The sequence below is a fragment of the Protobothrops mucrosquamatus genome, unplaced genomic scaffold, assembly GCF_001527695.2.
Source record: "Protobothrops mucrosquamatus isolate PMUCROS unplaced genomic scaffold, P.Mucros_1.0 scaffold13, whole genome shotgun sequence".
NCBI classification, from domain to species: Eukaryota; Metazoa; Chordata; class Lepidosauria; order Squamata; family Viperidae; genus Protobothrops; species Protobothrops mucrosquamatus.
The window spans coordinates 776,405-796,805 of record NW_015386400.1 but is presented as its reverse complement, the minus strand read 5'-3'; the positions used below and the strand labels follow the sequence as shown (position 1 = coordinate 796,805).

General features: G+C 36.7%; 1 protein-coding gene across 1 annotated transcript in view; it reads right to left on the bottom strand.

The window, feature by feature from the left end:
• Positions 1–20,401, bottom strand: part of MYO3A (myosin IIIA) — a 94,557-nt gene that overhangs the window by 39,410 nt on the left and 34,746 nt on the right. The window contains 9 exon segments of the mRNA XM_029283085.1: positions 1,673–1,747; positions 2,864–2,902; positions 7,212–7,267; positions 7,318–7,480; positions 8,876–8,964; positions 12,981–13,134; positions 15,954–16,101; positions 16,577–16,787; positions 17,892–18,018. Of these exon segments, the coding sequence (XP_029138918.1) occupies positions 1,673–1,747; positions 2,864–2,902; positions 7,212–7,267; positions 7,318–7,480; positions 8,876–8,964; positions 12,981–13,134; positions 15,954–16,101; positions 16,577–16,787; positions 17,892–18,018 (1,062 nt within the window).

Here is a 20,401-nt window from a genome sequence, read left to right as displayed (position 1 = left end):
CTGGTGTTTAAGACTGTATGTAGATCATAAAATTGTTTATCTTAGCTTCTTGATTGCATACTCTTATCCTTACAGCCATGCAGATCATGGTGACCTCTGATGCTAAGCAAATTGGTTGAGGCTGATGTCTTAAGCTAATACATTGCCTGTAGGGGCTTTAGCACACTCTCTTCCTATTATGTATTCCTAATGAACAGAGGGAGATGTAATTGCCTCTTGGCAATTAATAGTGGTTGTGGCATAAAATGGTACTCAGACAGGTGTTCTACACTGGCTCAATGCAAATTCTTATTCAAAACAGAGAAGCTAATTGTGCAAGCACCAGGGTGCCTCAAAAGAAAATGGTAACAACAATGTAATACTCTTGTAAGTGCATTATTCAAATGTAAATTTAAAAAGCATATTAATATGCTCCTTGAATGGATAATTACAATTTCAGTCCACATCACAAACCAAATGCTATAATTGACATAATAATCAAATCCAACCACAGAGGGACACATATAAGCAATATCATGAATATGAAGATAATATGGAACACAACAAAATTTTAGTGTACTTCTTTTCTGACTTAAGCCTATGAAGAAAAAGACTCTTTTGAATTGAACTTGACTTCTTATGATTAAAGAACCCTATATTTTTCTTTGAAATAATATGGAAGTTGCTTGGAAGTTATTTTGGGGGGGTATTTGTTTGATTTCCAAATCTACAGTATTTTATAGCCTTGGGATTTTCTAGTAATCCCCAATCCAACTCTTACCCAGGTCCAATCCAATTTAGCTTTTTGAGTTCAGTCAAAGTAGATTCTATGCTCATTTCTCAAGAATGCCTATAGGCTTTGGTGGGACTCAGATATATTATTTGAATAAAAGCTTTGCTGGTTATTTTGGAGCATGACAATAAAAAGAATCTGAAAATAAAATAAATCAAGTGGGGAAGGACGCATGGATCTACTAGCAGATATTAGTCACTGACAGGTAAATGCTGCAATTTGTGAATTCCAAAAGACACACACAACTTACGATAACATCTCTTTTAAAAGTGGTGAGATTGCATATATAACAAATGTTATTCTTTCAGTAATACAAAATTAAAAGTAGCACCAATTGCTACACCCATCTCACTCAAGTCTTCTCTTCATAAAACTGCCTTGATTTGACTAAGTATTTAATAGGTTCAGCTATACCACTAGGAAAAATTTAGAAATTGTTTCAAGTAGCAGACTGGAACAGTAAATTTTTATTAAATTACACCATGGTCTTCAGCAGGCCCCCTAGATCTGTGTTTGTGCCACAGTTTGATCATAGACTATTCACTCTTCCACTGTCAATAATCTGAATTGTTTGTGCATGCATGACAATAATATTAGATGGACAGAATCTCCACAAATTCAGGTTAACAGCCAGAAAATTAGGGAGGCAAGGTTAGTGAGATTTAGCTGATATTGAAAGAGGAGACTAGTACCAGAATACCCTAAGGCTGAAGGCAGAAAGTGGAAATAGCAAAGAATCTCCACACTGATGTGGAGAAAACTAATGGGCTTATCCATCAAGTTATCAAGAGTCAAGCCTGCCTAGGGGGTGAAGTGACTTTAATCATATAATTAGAGAAAGTAGGGTTGATAGTTGTGTGAATAACATGTATTAAAAATATAAAATAAGTAATGTCTTACTCGGAAATAAGAAGCAACTGTCTGCGTTTTCATATTGCTTGTTTCTCTTGGATGCATGGAATCTTCTTGCTCATTCTGTATGATCAGGAAAGAAAAATGACACTGCTTATCAGAACAACAGCCAAAAGTGATCGAACCTGCCCAACAAAACGATATTTTAAAGAACTCAGTTAAAAACAGCATGTACTCATTCTAAGCTGTAGCTGCCATTATTTCAGAAACATACCATGCTTCCCTGAAAATAAGACTGGGTCTTATTTATTTTTTGCCTCCAAAAGAAGCACCAAGTCTTGGTTTTTTGGGGGGGAGGGGGTGTCTTTTCCACTAACTTCCGGCACCAACAGTCCCATCCAACCGGCTCACATCTTCTGCAGCTGAAGGAGCAGCTTCATTCTGCAGCTGAGAATGGAGCTCCAGCCTGCCTTTCGCATCAAAGGCCTTTCCAGAAGGCCTCTGCAGCCGAGAACTGAGCTATGGATTCTTGCCTGTAGAGTCCTACAGAACTGAGCTATGGATTCAATCCATAGCTTGGTTCTCAGCTGCAGTGGCCTTCCGGAAAGGCCTGACTTCACAATGCAGGCCTGGGGACACCACAGAAGTGGGCTGGTGAAGAGAGGTCTGGTTGCAAGGTAAATGGGTGCAGGGTGCGTGGGGCAGCTGCACACCCCCACTCGCGCCCTCGCTTGATTTTTAGGTGTGCGCCTCGCCCCAAAATTAGGGCTTATTTTTGGGGTAGGGCTTACCGGTATATGAGGCCAACCCCTAAAAATCAAGCTACGGCTTATTTTCGGGATAGATCTTACTTTCGGGGAAACACGGCAGAATAATTTATCATATCTGGGAAAGCTGAACCGTTTGATACAAGTGTTTGTCAGAAATATGAAGAAAAATAGCATGCCTAATATTCTCTTATTTACTAAAAACTCAGACATCTAATGATCATATTAATTACAACAGTAATAGTAGTGGACCTCTTTCACAAGAGTTGGGTGCAATTCTACAATTAGAATCTTTGTACTTTCCTTTTTTCAATACATTTGCTAGCAAGTTAAATTCTCTAAATTTAATGGCACACACTGACCAGTAAAGATACCTATGGATGAGTGTTAAAGGAAATAACAATTGTGAATTAATTTAATTTTCCCTTAACTCATAAAATGATAGCAGAAAGGGAGATGTTGGTTTTCTGACACAGAAGGAAAATGAATTGTACAATTCAAAGATATCCTGCTGAACAAAAAATGAAATTACATGAGTTGAGGAAAAACCAAATCATATCCCCCCTTTAAGGATTAAATCTGATTTAGTTAACAATCCAGGAACTCCTTTACTTTTATTTGGCGATTCTGTGGTCTCCACTTCTGATAAATTATTGCATACTTCCTCTGTGCCAAATTACCTGAGAGAGAGAGAGAAGGCATGGGAAATTTGTAAATTGTTCCCTGGATTAGACAGGGAGCAAACATAATTGGCTATTGAATTTACACAAAAAGTTCTTCATGAAAATACCTTATTTCAGTATTTGCCCCCTTCATAATTTTTTTAGGTTCATGGAATAGCCTTCTAAAAGATGGTAACAATTACCTGTTATCTTTCAAAAAATCTTTTAGAAAACAAAGATAGCAGTAAGAATGATTTCCAGTTTTTTTGTTCCTCATACTTTTGGGGCCCTTTTTAGATGACAAAAAGACACAATGATTTGTCTTTACTGTTTTCTAGTCCATCTTTTGTCATTCTGGTGTTTGTTTGCATTTTATTATAGGCTTTATATTACTTTACTTTCAGGGTGCTGACTTCCAAAAATGCTGCAGCTGGAAAGGTAACTAAACATTTCTCACAAATAAAAATAAAATCTTGCGAGCAATGGAAGATATAAGTTGGCCTTCATAATACACAAGTTGTCCAGAAATTCCTTATTTCTCTTTTACTTAAGAAAAAAAACAAATCCTTGGCAGATTATGAGAAGATGGAACATGTCCTTTGCATTTGTTCTTTTAATATTATTGTATAAATCAAATTTCTGAAGATCCTCCTCAATTTTTTTCTGTGGAACTGCACTTCCAAAGCCTTACACAGGTGGTTAAGATGGCTTACCCTGATTATACAATTTTCAAATGGCCTAGTGTGACATGCAATAAGTGATAAACCAGTCTTAGACTTCATGAATGGTTCAGGAAACAATGCATGGAAGCAATCCATGGGGAAAATAAGAAAAGTATTTCACAGAACTGCTGTCATCTTTCTGAGCTGCGAGACAGAAGAAGCTCATTCTCTTAAGGAGCTAAGGACACATTCCACCAGGCAAGAAATGTATATAACTGCAACCCTTAAAAAAGACACACAAAAGGTAGTGCTCAGTACTGTTTCTAACATTGGTGCTTGACCCTCAAGAACCAGTTCAATTTCTGTTTCTTCTTCCAGTTTCTCAGAGAACAAGACCTCTGAGATTACAGTTGGATAATAGGGAGCAAATGTTATGATCACCAAAGGTTGTATTGCCAAATATGCCCTTAAAGAAGACTTATAATTTGGGGCAAGAAACTGAAGAAGCAAATGAAAAGTATATTGGTTATCTTTTAAAAATACTATAAAGTAAAAAGCAAATAAAACAACCACACCCATTTAATTTCCCTATTTGAAAATGCTAGTTCTGCAGCTGAAAGTGATGGCACTTGCAAAACTTTTTCTAGTACACCAATTGTTCTCCTTTCCTAGGTTGGTGGGCCCCTCAGACAGTCACCTACACCCTGGACATCTCACAACTTGATTATGTTGTCCTTGAAGGCCACCTGAAAACTTTAATTAGTATAGAATGCAGTGGCATGGCCGGTTATTGACATATCTTGGTATGCTTTGTGAGTTGCACTGGTTGCCAGTTTGCTTCCAGGTGTGATTTGATGTGCTGGTACTACCTATAAAACCCTTCATGACATAGGGCCCTAACAGTTTGGTTACATGAGAGACCTCCTATCCCCCATAGCATCTACCCAGCTGATTTGGCATTATTGGCCCACTCCAGCATCCTTCAGTTAAACCAGACATGTCAAACTCGCGACGTCACGTGACGTCACGCAACATATCGGAGCTTTTTTGCCATTGCCGGCAATGGGGTGGGCATGGCTCCGGTATGATGAAACCAGCCCACAGGCCGGCAGTTTGACACCCCTGAGTTAAACTATGCCAGCTATCAGAGCCTTTAAAGCACCTGCCCTCTTGAATGAGATTTGAATGCCCCCCTCCTCCCCATATTTTACTAGTATTTTGAAAAGCATTGAAGACCTGGCTCTTCACCCAGGCCTTTGGTGAGTATGAACAAAGATCTACCCTTTCTTCCGTTTCTTTGTTCCCATCTGGTTTTGTTATCCCTGCCATTTTTGTTCTTTTTTTGTCTTATGTTGTTTTCTTGTTCTAAATGTTTTTAACAGTTTTTAAACTGCTCAGAGTTCCTGGGAGTTGGCCTATAAATTTAAGTAAATTATTACTACTATTATTTAAAAATCTTTAAATTATTTAACTCCAAGTGTGTTGTCCTTGTACCCTTTCCATAAAGTCAGATTTATGTAGAGCAAGGCTTCTATAATCCAGGGATTCCCTATAGTTAGAAAAAACACATACAGTACTTCCATGGAAAATGAAAGCTATGCTGGTTACTGAAATAATTAACAATTTGCATTTTTCAGTCTGTTTTCATAATTGCATGAAAAGCAACAAATACTAAACCCTGTTGGCTTATTTTTATATAGTATGATGTAACAGTCATGTTTCCTAATGGAAATAGATATCTTGGGATCAGGGAATATATCTGGGATTTGACCTTGCAGAGACCTAACTAAAAATGTCCAACACAAGACTCATCTTTGTATTTTATAAACATAAGAACAGCTTTGCTGAATAAGGCTAAATGCTCATCCACATCACAAAAGATTGGGCTGCCCCAGATGCATCTGAAAACATCCAGGAGAGGAAATTAACAAGCATTTTTCTCTGTCTTAGATTTCAAGCCCATTTCTCAGCATTACAGCCAATTTCTGCCACAATACATGGCTACGTAAGAACCTGGAAACTGACTTGTCATCTTATTTTATTTTTCTGTATATTACGCACAAATAAATCTCTTGACTTCATTTAATCTCTATCATGGAAAATGATTCATCTGCCTAGAGCAGCATAGTGATATTGCAATTAAAATCAGAGGAGCAGGACCAATCAAAGAAATGGCAACCCTGACTGGTTATGTTCAAGAAAGCATGCTTAGTCCCTGCAGACTAATGGCAAAATATATTATTTATTTCCCTTAGGTAATTTTATTCATTAGATTTATATCCCACCTTCCCTGCAAGAGTTCAAAGTAAAGTATATTGTGAAGTCAAACAGCCTTCAAATTTACTCCCATAACTGTATCATATGAGGTAGACAAGAATGAGAGATAATTACTATACTATATTCACCCAATACAGATAATCCTCGTTTAACAACTTTAATTGGGACTGGAATTTCCATCATTAAGCAAAAGGTTTGTTGGCTGAATTATGTGAATCACTTAGTAACTAGAGTTCTGGTAATCCTGAATGCAATAATTAGGCTAGAACTGTATTGTTGTTTCATCACAATTTCATGCTTCTCTTGCTCTGCCACGCTCATCTCTACTTCAACTCCACCCTCACCTACTTCCCCCCCATCTCTGCCCTTTGGCTCCCTTGCATTCCACTGCCTACCATTTTTACCCCAGCTGACCTTCGCTATCTTCCTCCTCTTGCTGCTGAAGTTTGCCAAGGCATTGCTGGCCCTTTGTGAGGACCTCATGTGGCCTCCCTGAAGCCTCCATGCAGAGGAGAGAAGGATATAAATGGGTAAGGGGACATGAAGTACACACTATATTTGTAAATGTGGACAGACTACCAAATGCCTGAATGTTGATCACATGACCATTGCAACATTTATTAATTTTGAGGATTGGTTGTAGCTATCATTCATTCAGTGCTGTCGTAACTTGAAACAGTTGCTGAACAAATGGTTGTTAACCAAGGACTACCTATACATTTTTGCTTGTTATAATCCAACACCAGCATTCATTACTGATTGTGCAATAGTAGAATGTCTTTCAAAGAAGAATCTGGCTTGTGAGTAAATAGCCTCAGGTTCAATCCTAGCAATTCTAAATAGGACTTTTTTTTATGAGGCGCCTCCAACCCCATCCTGAAAGATAGGCCTGAAATACTGGAAAATTAGAAACAGAACTACCCTTTCTCAACCTGATGGCCTTCAAATAAGTTAAATAATGATGAAGTGCTAGCCCAATACATCTGCAGGACATTGGATCAGTCTAGGATGCTGTAGAGTGTAGACAATACTGAATCAAATACAACAATGGCCAATACAGAATAAGGCCTCTTCTGACTTTTTTTATCCTCTGAAAGTTGCAAGCATGTAATGACAGCTATAAAAGGGTAGTGCATCAGTTTGACTCAGACGTTCCTAAGGGCAGGACATTGGAAAAATCACAACTAGGGAATATGGTCCTGCATAAGGTACCAATTACATGGTCTTCACTGATATTCCTATATGGTTGGTGGTTGTCATGGTTGATAGCTCTTTCTATGTAATTCCATGAGAGAGCCACAAAATGGACAGATAACAAAGAATACTGGACCTGGCAAATGCAAGGTAGGATTTATTACCTGTTTTGGTAAGAGGGTAGGTTACTATCTGTCGAATCAAGTGATTCTGAGAGGATCGCAGGAGTAATACAATATCAGCTGGCAAGGTATCTCTGTTTTTGGCTAAGAACCCACTTACATTATAAAGAACCTGAATGAAAATATAAAAGGTCAGGAACAGTTATTCAACTGTTATTTTTTTTCTTCAACTGTTCTTGAATTAGGAAATAAAATATAAGAAAAAAAACAAGGTAGGTGATATTCAGCTACCATATAAATAGATTAATTCACTTTGGAAGGACATGGAGGGAAGATTATTATAGGTCTGCTATTCACCTGAGTAGGCCATTACAGGCCTACTATTCAACAAGATACATATAATATACTAGGATACTGTAAATGTGTGAGGCCAGCATCCCCAGCAGAAGAGTATGTGCATATGGCAAAAAGCCCTATATATATAGTACCAATGGCAACAAATATGTGCTTAAGGTTCTTCCTCAAGACTTGGAGATAGGTGTGCCTTGAGTTTCTATTCACAAGGAAGATTTACATTTTGGTTCTTCCTCATGGACAGTGAACTTGGGGCCACTGGGAGGTGAAAAGCAACCAGTGTTAATAGTAGTTAACATGACCAGAGAGCAAAATCTTGCTTCCCTTAACAAACTGCCAATGTTCCATCAAATCTGGTGGTGGCCATAGGATTAAAATAATTAATTAATACACAGCATAAAAGGAGCTTTAAATACTGGAATTAAAACTGGAGCCTTTGTTTGAAGAAGAAGATGTACAAAAGGACATTCATTCTAATGCAGTTACAAGCAAATAGGTCAGTATTGTTGATCTACACGTTCCAATGCAACTTTCCCCAAGCAGTCCTCAAATTATACTGGATTTCAGTTGAAAACCAAATCATCTGGAGAATACTAGATCAAGCAGACTGTTTAGCTTTAACATGGGCTGTTCAGGTTGATGAATGTGAGCAGAGTCACTATTCATAAGGAGTTCTAAGGCCTAAGTGACCCATTAACTTGAATATACCATGAAGTCTTGAGCACATAAAGACAGCCATAGTATCAGTTTCTTATGAAATGGATCTCAGGCTCCAGTCATATGCTGTTAAAAGAGTTTCCAACTTCATAATCTATTATTTCTTTTTAGTGACTGCATTGCTTATAAATGCTTTAAAGAAGAAAGAGTGTATCATGAGTGTTCTATAATCCTGGAGGAAGCTTTTCCTTCCTTCCTTCCTTCCTTCCTTCCTTCCTTCCTTTCCTTCCTTCTCTCTCCCTCCATCCCTCCCTTCCCTGCTCTTTCTCTCTTACACACACACACACACACACACACACACACACAGAGAGAGAGAGAGAGAGAGAGAGAGAGAGAGAGAGAGAGAGAGAGAGAGAAGGTATAAATGTGTTGCAAAGTAAATATCTGTAGTCATTCAACATTTAACAAGCTTAGACTTTTGTAATATATTGAAATGTTGGCCCATCCTGTTATAAAATAATCACATTAATAGAGAAGAATTAGTTAGTCTTCTTACCTGCCCTGCATAATGGTAGATGCCAAATGTCAAATCAATTCTCTTTGGTCTCCAGAAATATTTGGATTTCAAATTGTCTTCAAATTTTTCTGTAAAGATAAATACTGCTCTTGTAACATCACCAATATTACCTTAGCTTTTTTATCACTCATGTAAATAAGCATTTAGAAATTTTAAAAAATATTTTGGTGGTATGAAGGAAAATTACTTTGGAAATGATGCTCTGAACTTCCTTCTGCTCTGGGTTAAATAGAGGAAGACTTTATGGTTCTGCCTGATATTTCTGCTGAATAGCTTCTAGAAGCAAAAAATATTAGCTACACAGATCCTATTATCAGTGTGAATATTTTCACCCTGAAGGCATAAGCGAAAACACTTCAGTGAGAAATCTGTATAAAAATGGGTAAATCTATCAACTTCAGCTTTGCTCAGTTTGATATTTTTTCAACCATGAATTTATTTTGTCTGCCTTTTTAAAAGAAGTCTGTATTAAGTTTATATGTATAATTTCATAGAGATTTCTACTAAAATGTATCACATTCTCAACTTTTTGCTAATTTATGTATTTCTTTAAGCAATTATGACTTTTTGTTAACAATTTCCCCAGCATGCACATTTGGCTATGTGTTTGTTTTCCAATCACACATTTTTGTAGGCATTTTGGATATGACTTTGGCATTGTTAAGATGCAGATTCTGAAGTGTCAGAAGTCAGAATAACAGAGTTGGAAGGGACCTTGGAGGTAGGTCTTCTAGTCCAATTCTCTCTCAAGGAGACTTATACCATTCCAGACAAGTGGATGTCCAGTCTTTTTTTAAAGGAGCACTGACAACTTCTGAAGATAAGCTATTCCATGGTTAATTGTTCACACTATTAGGAAATTTCTAATAGCAGTTCTAGGCTGCTTTTCTCCTTAATTAATTTCCATTCGTTGTTTCTTGTCTTGCTTTCTAGTGCTTTGGAAAATAGATTGAACCCCTCCTTTTTTTTGGCAGCTCCTCAAATATAGGAACACTGCTATCATATCACCCCTACTCCTTCTTTCCACTAGGCTAGACAAACCCAATTCCTGCAACCATTCTTCATGTTTTAGACTCCAGCTCCCTAATCATCTTTGTTGCCCTTTTCTGCATTCTTTCCAGAATCTCTACATCATTTTTATAAAATGCTGACCAAACTGGATGTAGTATTCCAAGTGTGGTCTTACTAAAATGTTATAAAGTGGTACTAATACTTCACATGATCTTGATTCTATCCCTTTATTAATGCAACCCAGGATTGCATTGGGTTGTTTTTTTTAAATAATATTTTTATTAATTTTCTGATTTTACATTTAGGTATTTAAAAAGCAATGTGGTGGCTGGGTTAATCAATAGTTCAGTAACATACAAAAAATCTTTAGTACAAATCTCAAACTACAACCTCAAATATTTCCTCTCTTTTTCCCTTAATATCTACTATCTCATATTTAAGCTAATACAGTTCTTATTATATCAACTAAATAAAATATCATTATTACATTTATCAATAAATTTTAGCTTGTACATATCTTAATTAATTTTACATTCAATCTTTACATTCAATCAATGTCCTGTTATTGGTTTTCCCGTCCAATTTTTAGTTTCCCATCAATATTCAAATTTAACATTTGATATTTATAATTTCCAGGTTTTAGGTAACCAAAGTTTCCTTTATCTCAATTCATAACAGAATCTAATATTCAAAATACACATCTTTTGTATTTGAGCATAATCTTGTTCCATTTCCTAAAAGTTATCTATTTCCCCCCATCTTACATCATCTAATTAATAATACAGTATCCTCTTTAATAAATCAAAGCCCATTATATATATTATCTAAGTTAACCAATAAATCAAACATATTCATAATATTTTTTTCTTTTTGGGTATAACTGTTAAGTATTAAACAAATAGCATCCTTATTTTCAACTAATTTCCAAATGTTTTAAATTTAATGACCAAAATTTCCCTTATCTTAATTTCTTCCTTTGACCCTCTAATTAGTAATATGAAATCCCCTCTGATAAATCAAAACCCCAATTTTCTTCAGCCTTATTCTGGCTTTCTTTTTTTGCCAACTAGCCTTCCATGTCAACACTTTTAAATCATCAAACAGATCTCCCTCTATTATTACATATATTGTTTGGAATAAGAGAAACCATTTAGTTGCCATTTTTTTGGAAGGGCTAGCCCATTTGTATTCCTTAAATTGTCACCCTATTATTCCAAATCCCCATAATTGTCCTGGTATGTTTATCTTCCATTCAGTCTGTTCTTCTTCTTGCTCCTCAAATTTCTTCTGATTTATATATAAAGTCTTTTCCATTTTCAGCGTTGTCAGTCCCTTTTCTGGATATTCCATTTACTGTATTTGTTGATCAATTGAGTCCTCTGTCTTAGTATTTGATTGTTCCACTTCTTCTGTTACCTTCTGTGTTGTTAGTTCTTTAGTTGTAGTCAGAATTTGGGTTTGTATATCTAAGCTGACATCTTGTTCTTTTGTGTAACATCTTATTTCATCAATTCATGTATTGCTTTCAACATGGAAAGAATCTTTTTCTGGTCTTCATCCATCTTCTCTTAATGGTACGTTAAATTGAAGACTTTGAAATCAGACAATGAAAATAATTTTATAGCTGGGTATGGGACCTCTATTTCACATGTTTGTAGGTAGTCTTTTTAGTAAAAGTTGTTTGTCAAGTCAGATTTTATAATCCAAGGTATTTCATCATCTCAAATAATGACCAATATTCCTCAGATAAAAAAGTAGGAAGGCAATTCCCCACATATAGCTCTAAAAATCAATAAAGGTTTACATTCATAGTTCAAAGAGGCCAGCCATGCCACCCAGAAGTTCTCTTTACAGCTGAACTCCTCACAGGTGGTGTTTATCAAAGTTAAAAGAGTCTTATCTGTAGTCTGGGTTTCAAGCCAAGTCTCCTTTAGGCAATAACAACTTGTAATACCAAGCTTCACCACAAGATGTCACCGATGCCGCTTAAGGTTTTTTAAGTCTAAAATTTTTATAGTTCTTTTTCCAATTTTATTCCTTTTTTATAGATAAAAACAAAGGCGGTAAAAATAAGAGAACTTTTGGTCCCCATGTTTCAGAAACATATAAATCCAATTAGATTAAAGTTATTCTTTTAGTGCTTTAACTCCCCTGGGTAGTCAGTCACCGCTATTCTTAGAGGGTGGAATAGAAATTCCCTTCCCTCTCTCCTCACAGGGAGGAAGATACTTTGGGCAGCTTTTACAGGAAGAAAAATACTTAGGATCTTAGAGAGAAGATCGGATCTCATCCAGTTTCATCCGCGTTGCTTTAGAAGTGCCTGGTGATAAGTTTGACTTCGGCTGTCTGCAGCCTAGTGATGAGTCATATTGCTATGGCCGGTCTTTCCTCCGCTGGTTTGGAGAGCTGCCTCGGATCAAGCAGAAGGGCTGCAGCCCTCCCACGATCAAGTCACAGGGTGACTTTCGACCCTTTCCAGGGTCCCCCAGCGGAACGAAACCAAACACGGAAGACGGAGCTCACCTTCCAGCTTCCGCGGCGGCCACGATGGCAAACCGGAAGTCAGGATTGCATTGGGTTTTTGACTGCTGCCGCATACTGCTGGCTCATATTTAAGTGACTGTCCATTAGGACTCCAACATCCCTCTCGGTTACTGCTTGTGAGCCTGGTTTCACCTAATCTATACCTGTTCATTTGGTTTTTCTTGTCTAAGTATAAAACCTTACTTTTTTCTACATTGAATTTTTTGTTAGATGGACCCAATGTTTAAGTCTGTGGGGATCCATTTGGATCTTGAGTCTATCTTCTGGGGTGTTGAGTAAGTGTGAATTAGATATTTTTAAAGTAATCTGTGAAACAATCCTATTCAGTGTTGGGATTCAGCCAGTTCACACCAGTTCAACAGAACCGGTAGCTAATTTTGTGTTGCCCAGGCCCAGAATGGACTTCCGGAAGTGGCATCCACACAGAGAACCAGTTGTTCACATATTTGAATCCCACCATTCATCCTATTTCTTTTTCAACCCTAAAAAAGGCCAATATATCTTTACGTACAAGCTGCCAACATCTTACCAACAAGTGTCTGATCAGTGGCTTGAGGAAAATTACTTTCTTCATCAAGAAGGGACAGTAATCCCATTGGCTTTTGTAGGAATATATCTAATAGTGGTTTGTTGTCCTCATACTCAATAATTCGTGCATCAATGCCTTCATTCATGTATTCATTCTGTAAGAAATAATAAAAAGTGTTTTTCTGAAGTATTTTGTAAAGATACCCTGTGCATGTGAATAAAGAGAAAAAAGCAAATGGATTTAATAAAAGATCTAAGAAATATGGTCTGAACCTAAGCTTCCAATCAAGCAGTAAATCCTTATGTCTATTTACTTGACTATCAGTCATAAATTAATTTATATACTTCGTTCAACCTTCATCATAATAATTCTCTTAATATCACCCCAAATGTTTTTATAGAGGATCATGAAAAATGCCAGGAATTGAATCAAATAATAATAAAATCCAGTAATAACTAAAAGAGCTGGTATTAATATTTTCATCCCGCAAGGCACCATTTGCCTTTAGCACTGCTATGGTTAGAATGGTCATTATTATAAAGCTGTAAGGAATCTAATTTTGCTCGAATTTAAATGGTAACTTTATAAGCTGGCCTTCAAAGCATATCAAAAATAACCCCAATCTGTTGATAGTTGGCACAGGAAAAAATTTGTCTAATGCCAAAGATCCAATTGACAAATTGTCCCAAAACGTGGCATTTCTCCATAAATTTTCTATTCTTCTTTTCTGCCCTCATGAGTTTCCTCAGTGCCCAGTTTCAACCAGTCATGTTCTTGCTTTTACTTATTCTTTTTCAGCCACTCTGCAGAAGATCTCAAGAGTGTGGGCTTCAGACCTCATTTTCACCAAAACCTTACTAAAAATGTAAGAGAAAAGAATGAAGCAAAGGACATCTACTGGAAAAACAAACATAGTAGTCCATGATTCAAGCCATTTGTGCTTTCTGAGAGAGAAGCAAGGAGGTCCAGGAATCCTGGTCCCTGCACATCAAGCCACATCTCTGGCATGGCCCAGCAGAAGGAATTTGAAGGAAGTTTGCATCCAATAATATATACTCGTGGAGCAAGACCTCAATGAGAAATTGGTGATATCTTCTTGAATTCAGAAGAGGGACAATGCAGCAGTAGTTTACCTCCCATATCAATTTATGGAGCCCTAAGAGGAATTACCCAGTCATTGAAATTACTGGGTAAAAACACTCAACTTAAGGGCCAAAAATGCATTGCAACATTTTTTCTACACAATGAACAAAGCATCATCATCCATCTGGGATTTTTGTAACATTTGTTCTTTCTCTCCAATGAAGAACACATTCCAAAGCAAATATCCCAAACATTGTTTTAATCAGCTAAATATTATTCTTTCATTCTTTTTCTAAACTCCACCAGTCTATTTACTGACCCATCAAGTTTATTCATTTTTAGTAATTGTACCATTTTGTTTTACGGCCATCTTAAAAATCAAATACATCACACTGTTGTATTAAATTATCCAGTTTTCAAATTAATATGGGATATTTCCTTCATGAAATAAAACTGCTAATTCCTAGTCCCAACTGGATTCATAGTTAATATGCTTGCTGGCAAATTAATAACACAGTCACTTTTATATAAAGAATTGCTCAGTATGCTGTCCATTTTTATTTTTATTTTTGCTCTTGAACCATAAATTATACTGTATGCCTTATTCCACATCAAAACAAAAGTGCAATTGCACCAAACCCATTATCACTTAATTCCGTTGCCTGGATACTCTAAATGAGAAGCTTAATGCATTTTCAGACAGACATTTAACTTGTGGAAAGTAATCAAACAATTGTGCACAGAACACACACACAAACATACACCCTTCTTCCAATTCTATTTTTTGCTCTCTCCAAGTAAGCCAAGATTACCTTTGCTAGATAAAAATATATGAATTCAGAAAGTATCAAGTTCTTTCTTCGATTTTTTTCTCTGCCTGCTTACACTATACCAGTGATGGCAAACCTTTTAGAGACCGAGTGCCCAAAAACCGCCTCGCCCCTGCCCTGTCCCCACATCTCCTGCCCACAGGGCCACCCACCATCTCCACGGCCTGCCACAGCAGATCACCCAGGCAGCCCAGCAGTGTCATGGTGGCCACGTCCTCTGTCTGCGCCCCGCAGCATCATCTGTACGCGATGGGGCGTGAGGGTGAAATCTTGTCTCCGCTGCCCGGCTGCCATGTCCTTGGCTGCGCTGTTCTGCACAGACTACGCCCTGGGCGACTCTCCTCTGGGGGGCTGCTGGTGAGGAGGGGGCCATGGCGGGTGGCGGGGCTGCATGCGTGCCCACAGAGAGGGCTCTGAGTGCCACCTCTGGCACCCGTGACATAGGTTCGCCACCACTGCACTATACCATTTGCCCAATTGCTCCTTATTAAGAAACAGTCTGTGCTCCTCTTGCCTGACCATCCCACTTTTTTCACATTCACAGCCACACATTGCTGATAGTATGTCAGTTTACAGCATGTTCAACCTATCTGGATGAACATGCTATAGCCTGAGCATGGTTATGGCTGGGCATTGTTAGACCCCTTTCTCTCATTTGCTGCCCGAGTGGCAGATTGTGAGCCTCAGTGCCACTGACTGGTTCCTCAGTAGTAAATGAAAACTATTCCTCTCGACATCACTGCTGGGACTTCCTCTTCCTTATACACTTTTAAAAAGGAGCACTGCTCTCCTACCTTTTAATCTAATTTTTGGCAAACATTTCTCTCTCTCTCTCTCTCTCTCTCTTGCTATTTTGAAACTGAAAAGTTGTTTTTGGTTTTAAAGCTCATCTGGCTTACGAGAACCATAACCTTCCTTAGGATATGGGAAACCTCCAGTGGATACTCAATTAAAATTTTCCTCAGCAGCATGAGCTGTGTTCCAAGTCCTTCAACAGCTCCTAGAACATCACAAATGGAGAAAAGTACACTGGCACACATATTCACATAACCATGCCTACCTGTTCCCATGCAAAGATATTCTGATTGAAGTAAAACTGAATCTGTTCATTGGCAATGTTGATACAGAGCTGCTCAAAAGAATTTTTCTTGAAGTTTTCAAAACCAAAGATATCAAGAATTCCAATGTTTAGTCCTTTATCGCTTCCACTGAAAATACAAAAGCTTTGTATTACATTTTAGTTTCATTTATTTCATTTCAACTTCACAGAAAGCTCTCGTTTAAAATACTTAGGAATTATGGTAGGCAGATACTGGTGGAGTCTAATGTCCAAAGTTCTGGAACGGCTGTTCATCAAATGCTCAATATCCCAGCTGCAAGAATTAATTTCTGAAAGCAAAGGGACTACAGAAACAATTGTTCTGTTATCAATGCTCTTGGACAAAGCATATATGACACATAAGTATTTGTATATCACGTGAAAAACTTATATTATTTTCCATTTTTTGTTTTGGGTTTTATTTATTTAAACAAAATAGAGAAGAAAAAAGAAGGGAAAAAATAGTAACAATATGCATATATTTAATATTTTTATATAATTACATTGGACTTTTGAAAGACTCTGCATGGAAGAAAATAACTATTCAGTCATCTCAATTCATAGAGGGGTGGAGGGAATCTCACCTTAAACCTGTAGTTGGTTTGAGCAGGACATTAATATGATTGACTATCCAACTAAAGAGCCACCCATACAATGCTTTGGCTGTAGCATCTCTCACATCAATAGCTTTTTCCACTGTGTTGGGTCGTATAATTGTTTCCCCTCGGGTAACCACACAATGAGAGGTTAGGGCTTCTTGCAACTTATTTGCTTGGATAAATAACAAGGAAGCAGCTAGAAATCAAATAAATGGTGTTACTTCCATATTTCCACAGGTATGTTCAGAAAGTTCAGGTCTGTTACTTAGTTTTGTATAAATACCTCTCCTAAGGCACTCTTTGGTAATCTCAGTATATGCTTCCTATTCTTATTCAATATTATAAGGAAGGGAGTTTTTCAAATGAAAAGAAAATTGCCCCACAGAAAGTACAAAGAAATATGAATCAATAATAAAAAGAGGAAAATTACCCAATATGCTAACAACAAATTTAATTCCCTGGAATACTAATTTTTATATAGCCAAAAGGCACTCACCACCCCACATGAGAAAGATCTCAGGAAGACCCTAAGATCTGCAGAAATAGAAAAGTATTTTAACCTAATGAGGACTGAATTGACATAACCTTTCTTCTCCTTTTGGCCTGTCTTTCCTTATGTTTAATACTTCTTTTAAACAGAAAACTGCAATGAAAGAATTACACTACTTATTAAAATGTCTGGAGTGATTGTCTGCTATTTCAGCCCTGGGTTTACAGCTTGCCTATCCTACATCAAATCTTTTATGATTTGACAGTGCAAAGCCATGCAAGCTTTTCACTAGGATTTGAAGTTTTCTTAAGTATACATGACACTGTAGACTTTTCCCTTTTTTTCTAAACGGCTACACTAATGTTATTCGGCATAATATCTCAACAGAAAACATTGAGGTTGAATGTCATCAGGGGAAACCTTGTTATACTTGTAGGCATCCACAAGCTTAATTCGGTCAAACCAGGCTCCCATTTGTTGACAAGGTCAATAATATTGGAAGCCTTGAAGAATTTTATCAATAGTATTCTGCTATGTTCTGAATGCTTCAGATTTCATAATGAACAAAACAGCTGAATAAGGTTGTAGTCCTATAGGTTAGATATAAGAAACAGGCATTCTTCAGCTTTTGCTTCAAATGCTGCAATCTCTGAACACCGAACATTTTGGCAAAGATCATAAGAGTTAAAGATGAAAATATTTGGAGGCTCCAAATTATCTATGCTTGATATGCAGACTTCCCTGAAACCAAGCCCTCCTGAACTATAAGAAACACATTGCCAGTCTATTTTATAGATTAGAATAACTCACAATTCTCCAGAGGCATTGGATTGGAAATTATGCTCTTGTCAATCATGTACTCTGTTACCTCTGATGAAAATTCAATGTTACCCAGATTTAAAATGGCAGCAAGTACACAGTATACACACTCTAGTTCCTGAAAAATAAGTGTACAAAAGCATTCCAATTCAGTCTTAAAACAGGCAGAACAGGGAATATAGTCAGTTAAAATATTGATTTTGCACTTCGTGAAAAATCAGCATTCTCTAATAGCTGCACGTCTTTCACTTCACCTTAATCTTAACTGCAAGGATGTCACTGGAACATTAAAAATGTTACCCAGGTAAATCTTCAGCGTTAAAATTAATAGGATGGCTTTTTTTTTTTTTTTTNATATTCCACCACTCTATGCTTCTTTTGAATATAAACAATCCAACTTCTCCATATCAATAAAAATTGTTCATTTGAATGATTTTTCAGGTAAGCTGAGATCTTTGCCATTTCAGCAAGATATGAAACCTTCAATCTCCAGTCTTCCATTGTAGGTAAAATTTTGCTCTTCCAATTTTGAGCAATCAACAAACGGGCAGCAATAGGATGGCTTTTTGACACATCTCTCTCTTACTCCTCATTTTATGTTGGACTGCAATTCCCACCCAGGTTCTTTCTGGCTATTTTGAACTACAATATAATTCTGAAACTTGCCATTACTCATGCTTATAATAATACACTATATTTAGTTGATTTGCCTGAAATAAACCCACAAAAGAAAATTGACTTCAGTCTTTTCTGTTTTATTCTGTAATTGGATTTTTGTTTACTGAAAGCTAGTTCTTGATGCTGCAACAGTAAATGACAAGTAAAGGAGAAAGTCATTTGTTTTTTTAAATTATATGTAAATCTTAACCTAGCCCAAGTTTGCATCATGCCTAAGTACTAAGCATAACAATGTGTTTGGTTATACCTTATCATGGGAATCCAGTGTATAATGTATTTTGGTTTTTTTTGCACTGTGCAATATACAGTGGGTGTTTAAATAAAATAGCCGTTTAGCCATTGTATTTATTTTCTAAATTATTCTGGGATTGACTGAAATTATTATGCCAATTTTGGTCATCTCACAGTAACACATATATTGCAGCTGACATCTTGGGGCTAGTCCCCTATTACATTAAATATGGCTCAATCTAATTTGTATGGCATGAATGCCATTTATTTCCAGCAGCTCTCCCTGCTCCCACCCCCCCCTTTTAATTGGGTTTACCAAATAACTTTTAGTCTGATTTTATGATGCAAAGTGACATCTAGCTTTTAAATGTATTTATTAGTGGAACACACTGCTTTCCAGTGAAAAACAAAATGTTTTCCTTAAATAGTCAGATTATTTTTTCTGTGTTGTAATCCATATAGGATGTTTTCTAAATACAGCAGAATTTTGGATTTTATGGTTACATTTTTGAAGATGTCATATTTATGGTACTGGGCATTTCTGTTTACCTTCACCTAGTTAAAGGGGGGCTATCAATGGGGGCTATCATATTTACAAATCTCTTAAGAATTCATGAGGAGGGTAAGTTAAATAACCCAGCCTTTTGTAAATGGGAAAATAAAAACAGAACTTGAAGTGTAAAAATAAGGCAAACATTGCTTATCCCACCTTCTTATTTCTCCAAAACTAATGTGAATTAATGCCAAAATGATGTAATTAAAATTATAATATTAAAATTATACAATTCTAAAGTCTTGAGGCAACTAGTTGATAAATAAAGATGATCTTAAACACTATGAAAGATTAAGAGTCTGAAAAGATTCTTATTGGTTTTTTGAGATTTTGTATTGCACCCAAAAGATTTCAACAGTGTTAAATATAATTAGACCAAAAAAAGTCAATTAGAGTTGATTTTACATCTGCTTACAACTGCAAGATTTATTTATTTAGGTCCCACTTTCATGTTTTGGAGACCTAAATAAAGATGTCTTACCCTCTTCATTACCTTTCTTCTCAAGAGTTTGCTTGCCCTGGAAAGAGCTGGTGATTAAGTACCTTCAACTATCATACTTGCAATAATTATTGCTCAGTTGTTCATTCTTTTCTTGGTTAAATAGTGGGTAATTGAGTAAGAGATCACAAAAAGAGATACACATAGGAAACATAACCTTTGTTCACTAGCCATGTGTCAATATCTAACTCTAAGCATAGATATTCTTAGAAAACTCTGCAAGTTCCAACATCCTTGAAAAACCATGATCAGAGAAGGTTCCTATCAATGTGTTTTATTCAGTGACCCCAGCATATTTCCAAGGTCAATTATCTCCTTCCTTCTTGATATACTGGGGTTGAAATTCCTAGAATTCAAAATAACCCGACCAAATAACTGAGGCCAAAAAATGAATATTAGGTCTGATATTCAGCAATATCAATAGTCAGGTCTAGTGGTTAAGGCACCAGGCTAAAAACTAGGAGACTGTGAGTTCCAGTCCCACCTTAGGCATGAAAATCAGCTGGATGATTCATTCTTTCTCAACAGGTTTATTATAGT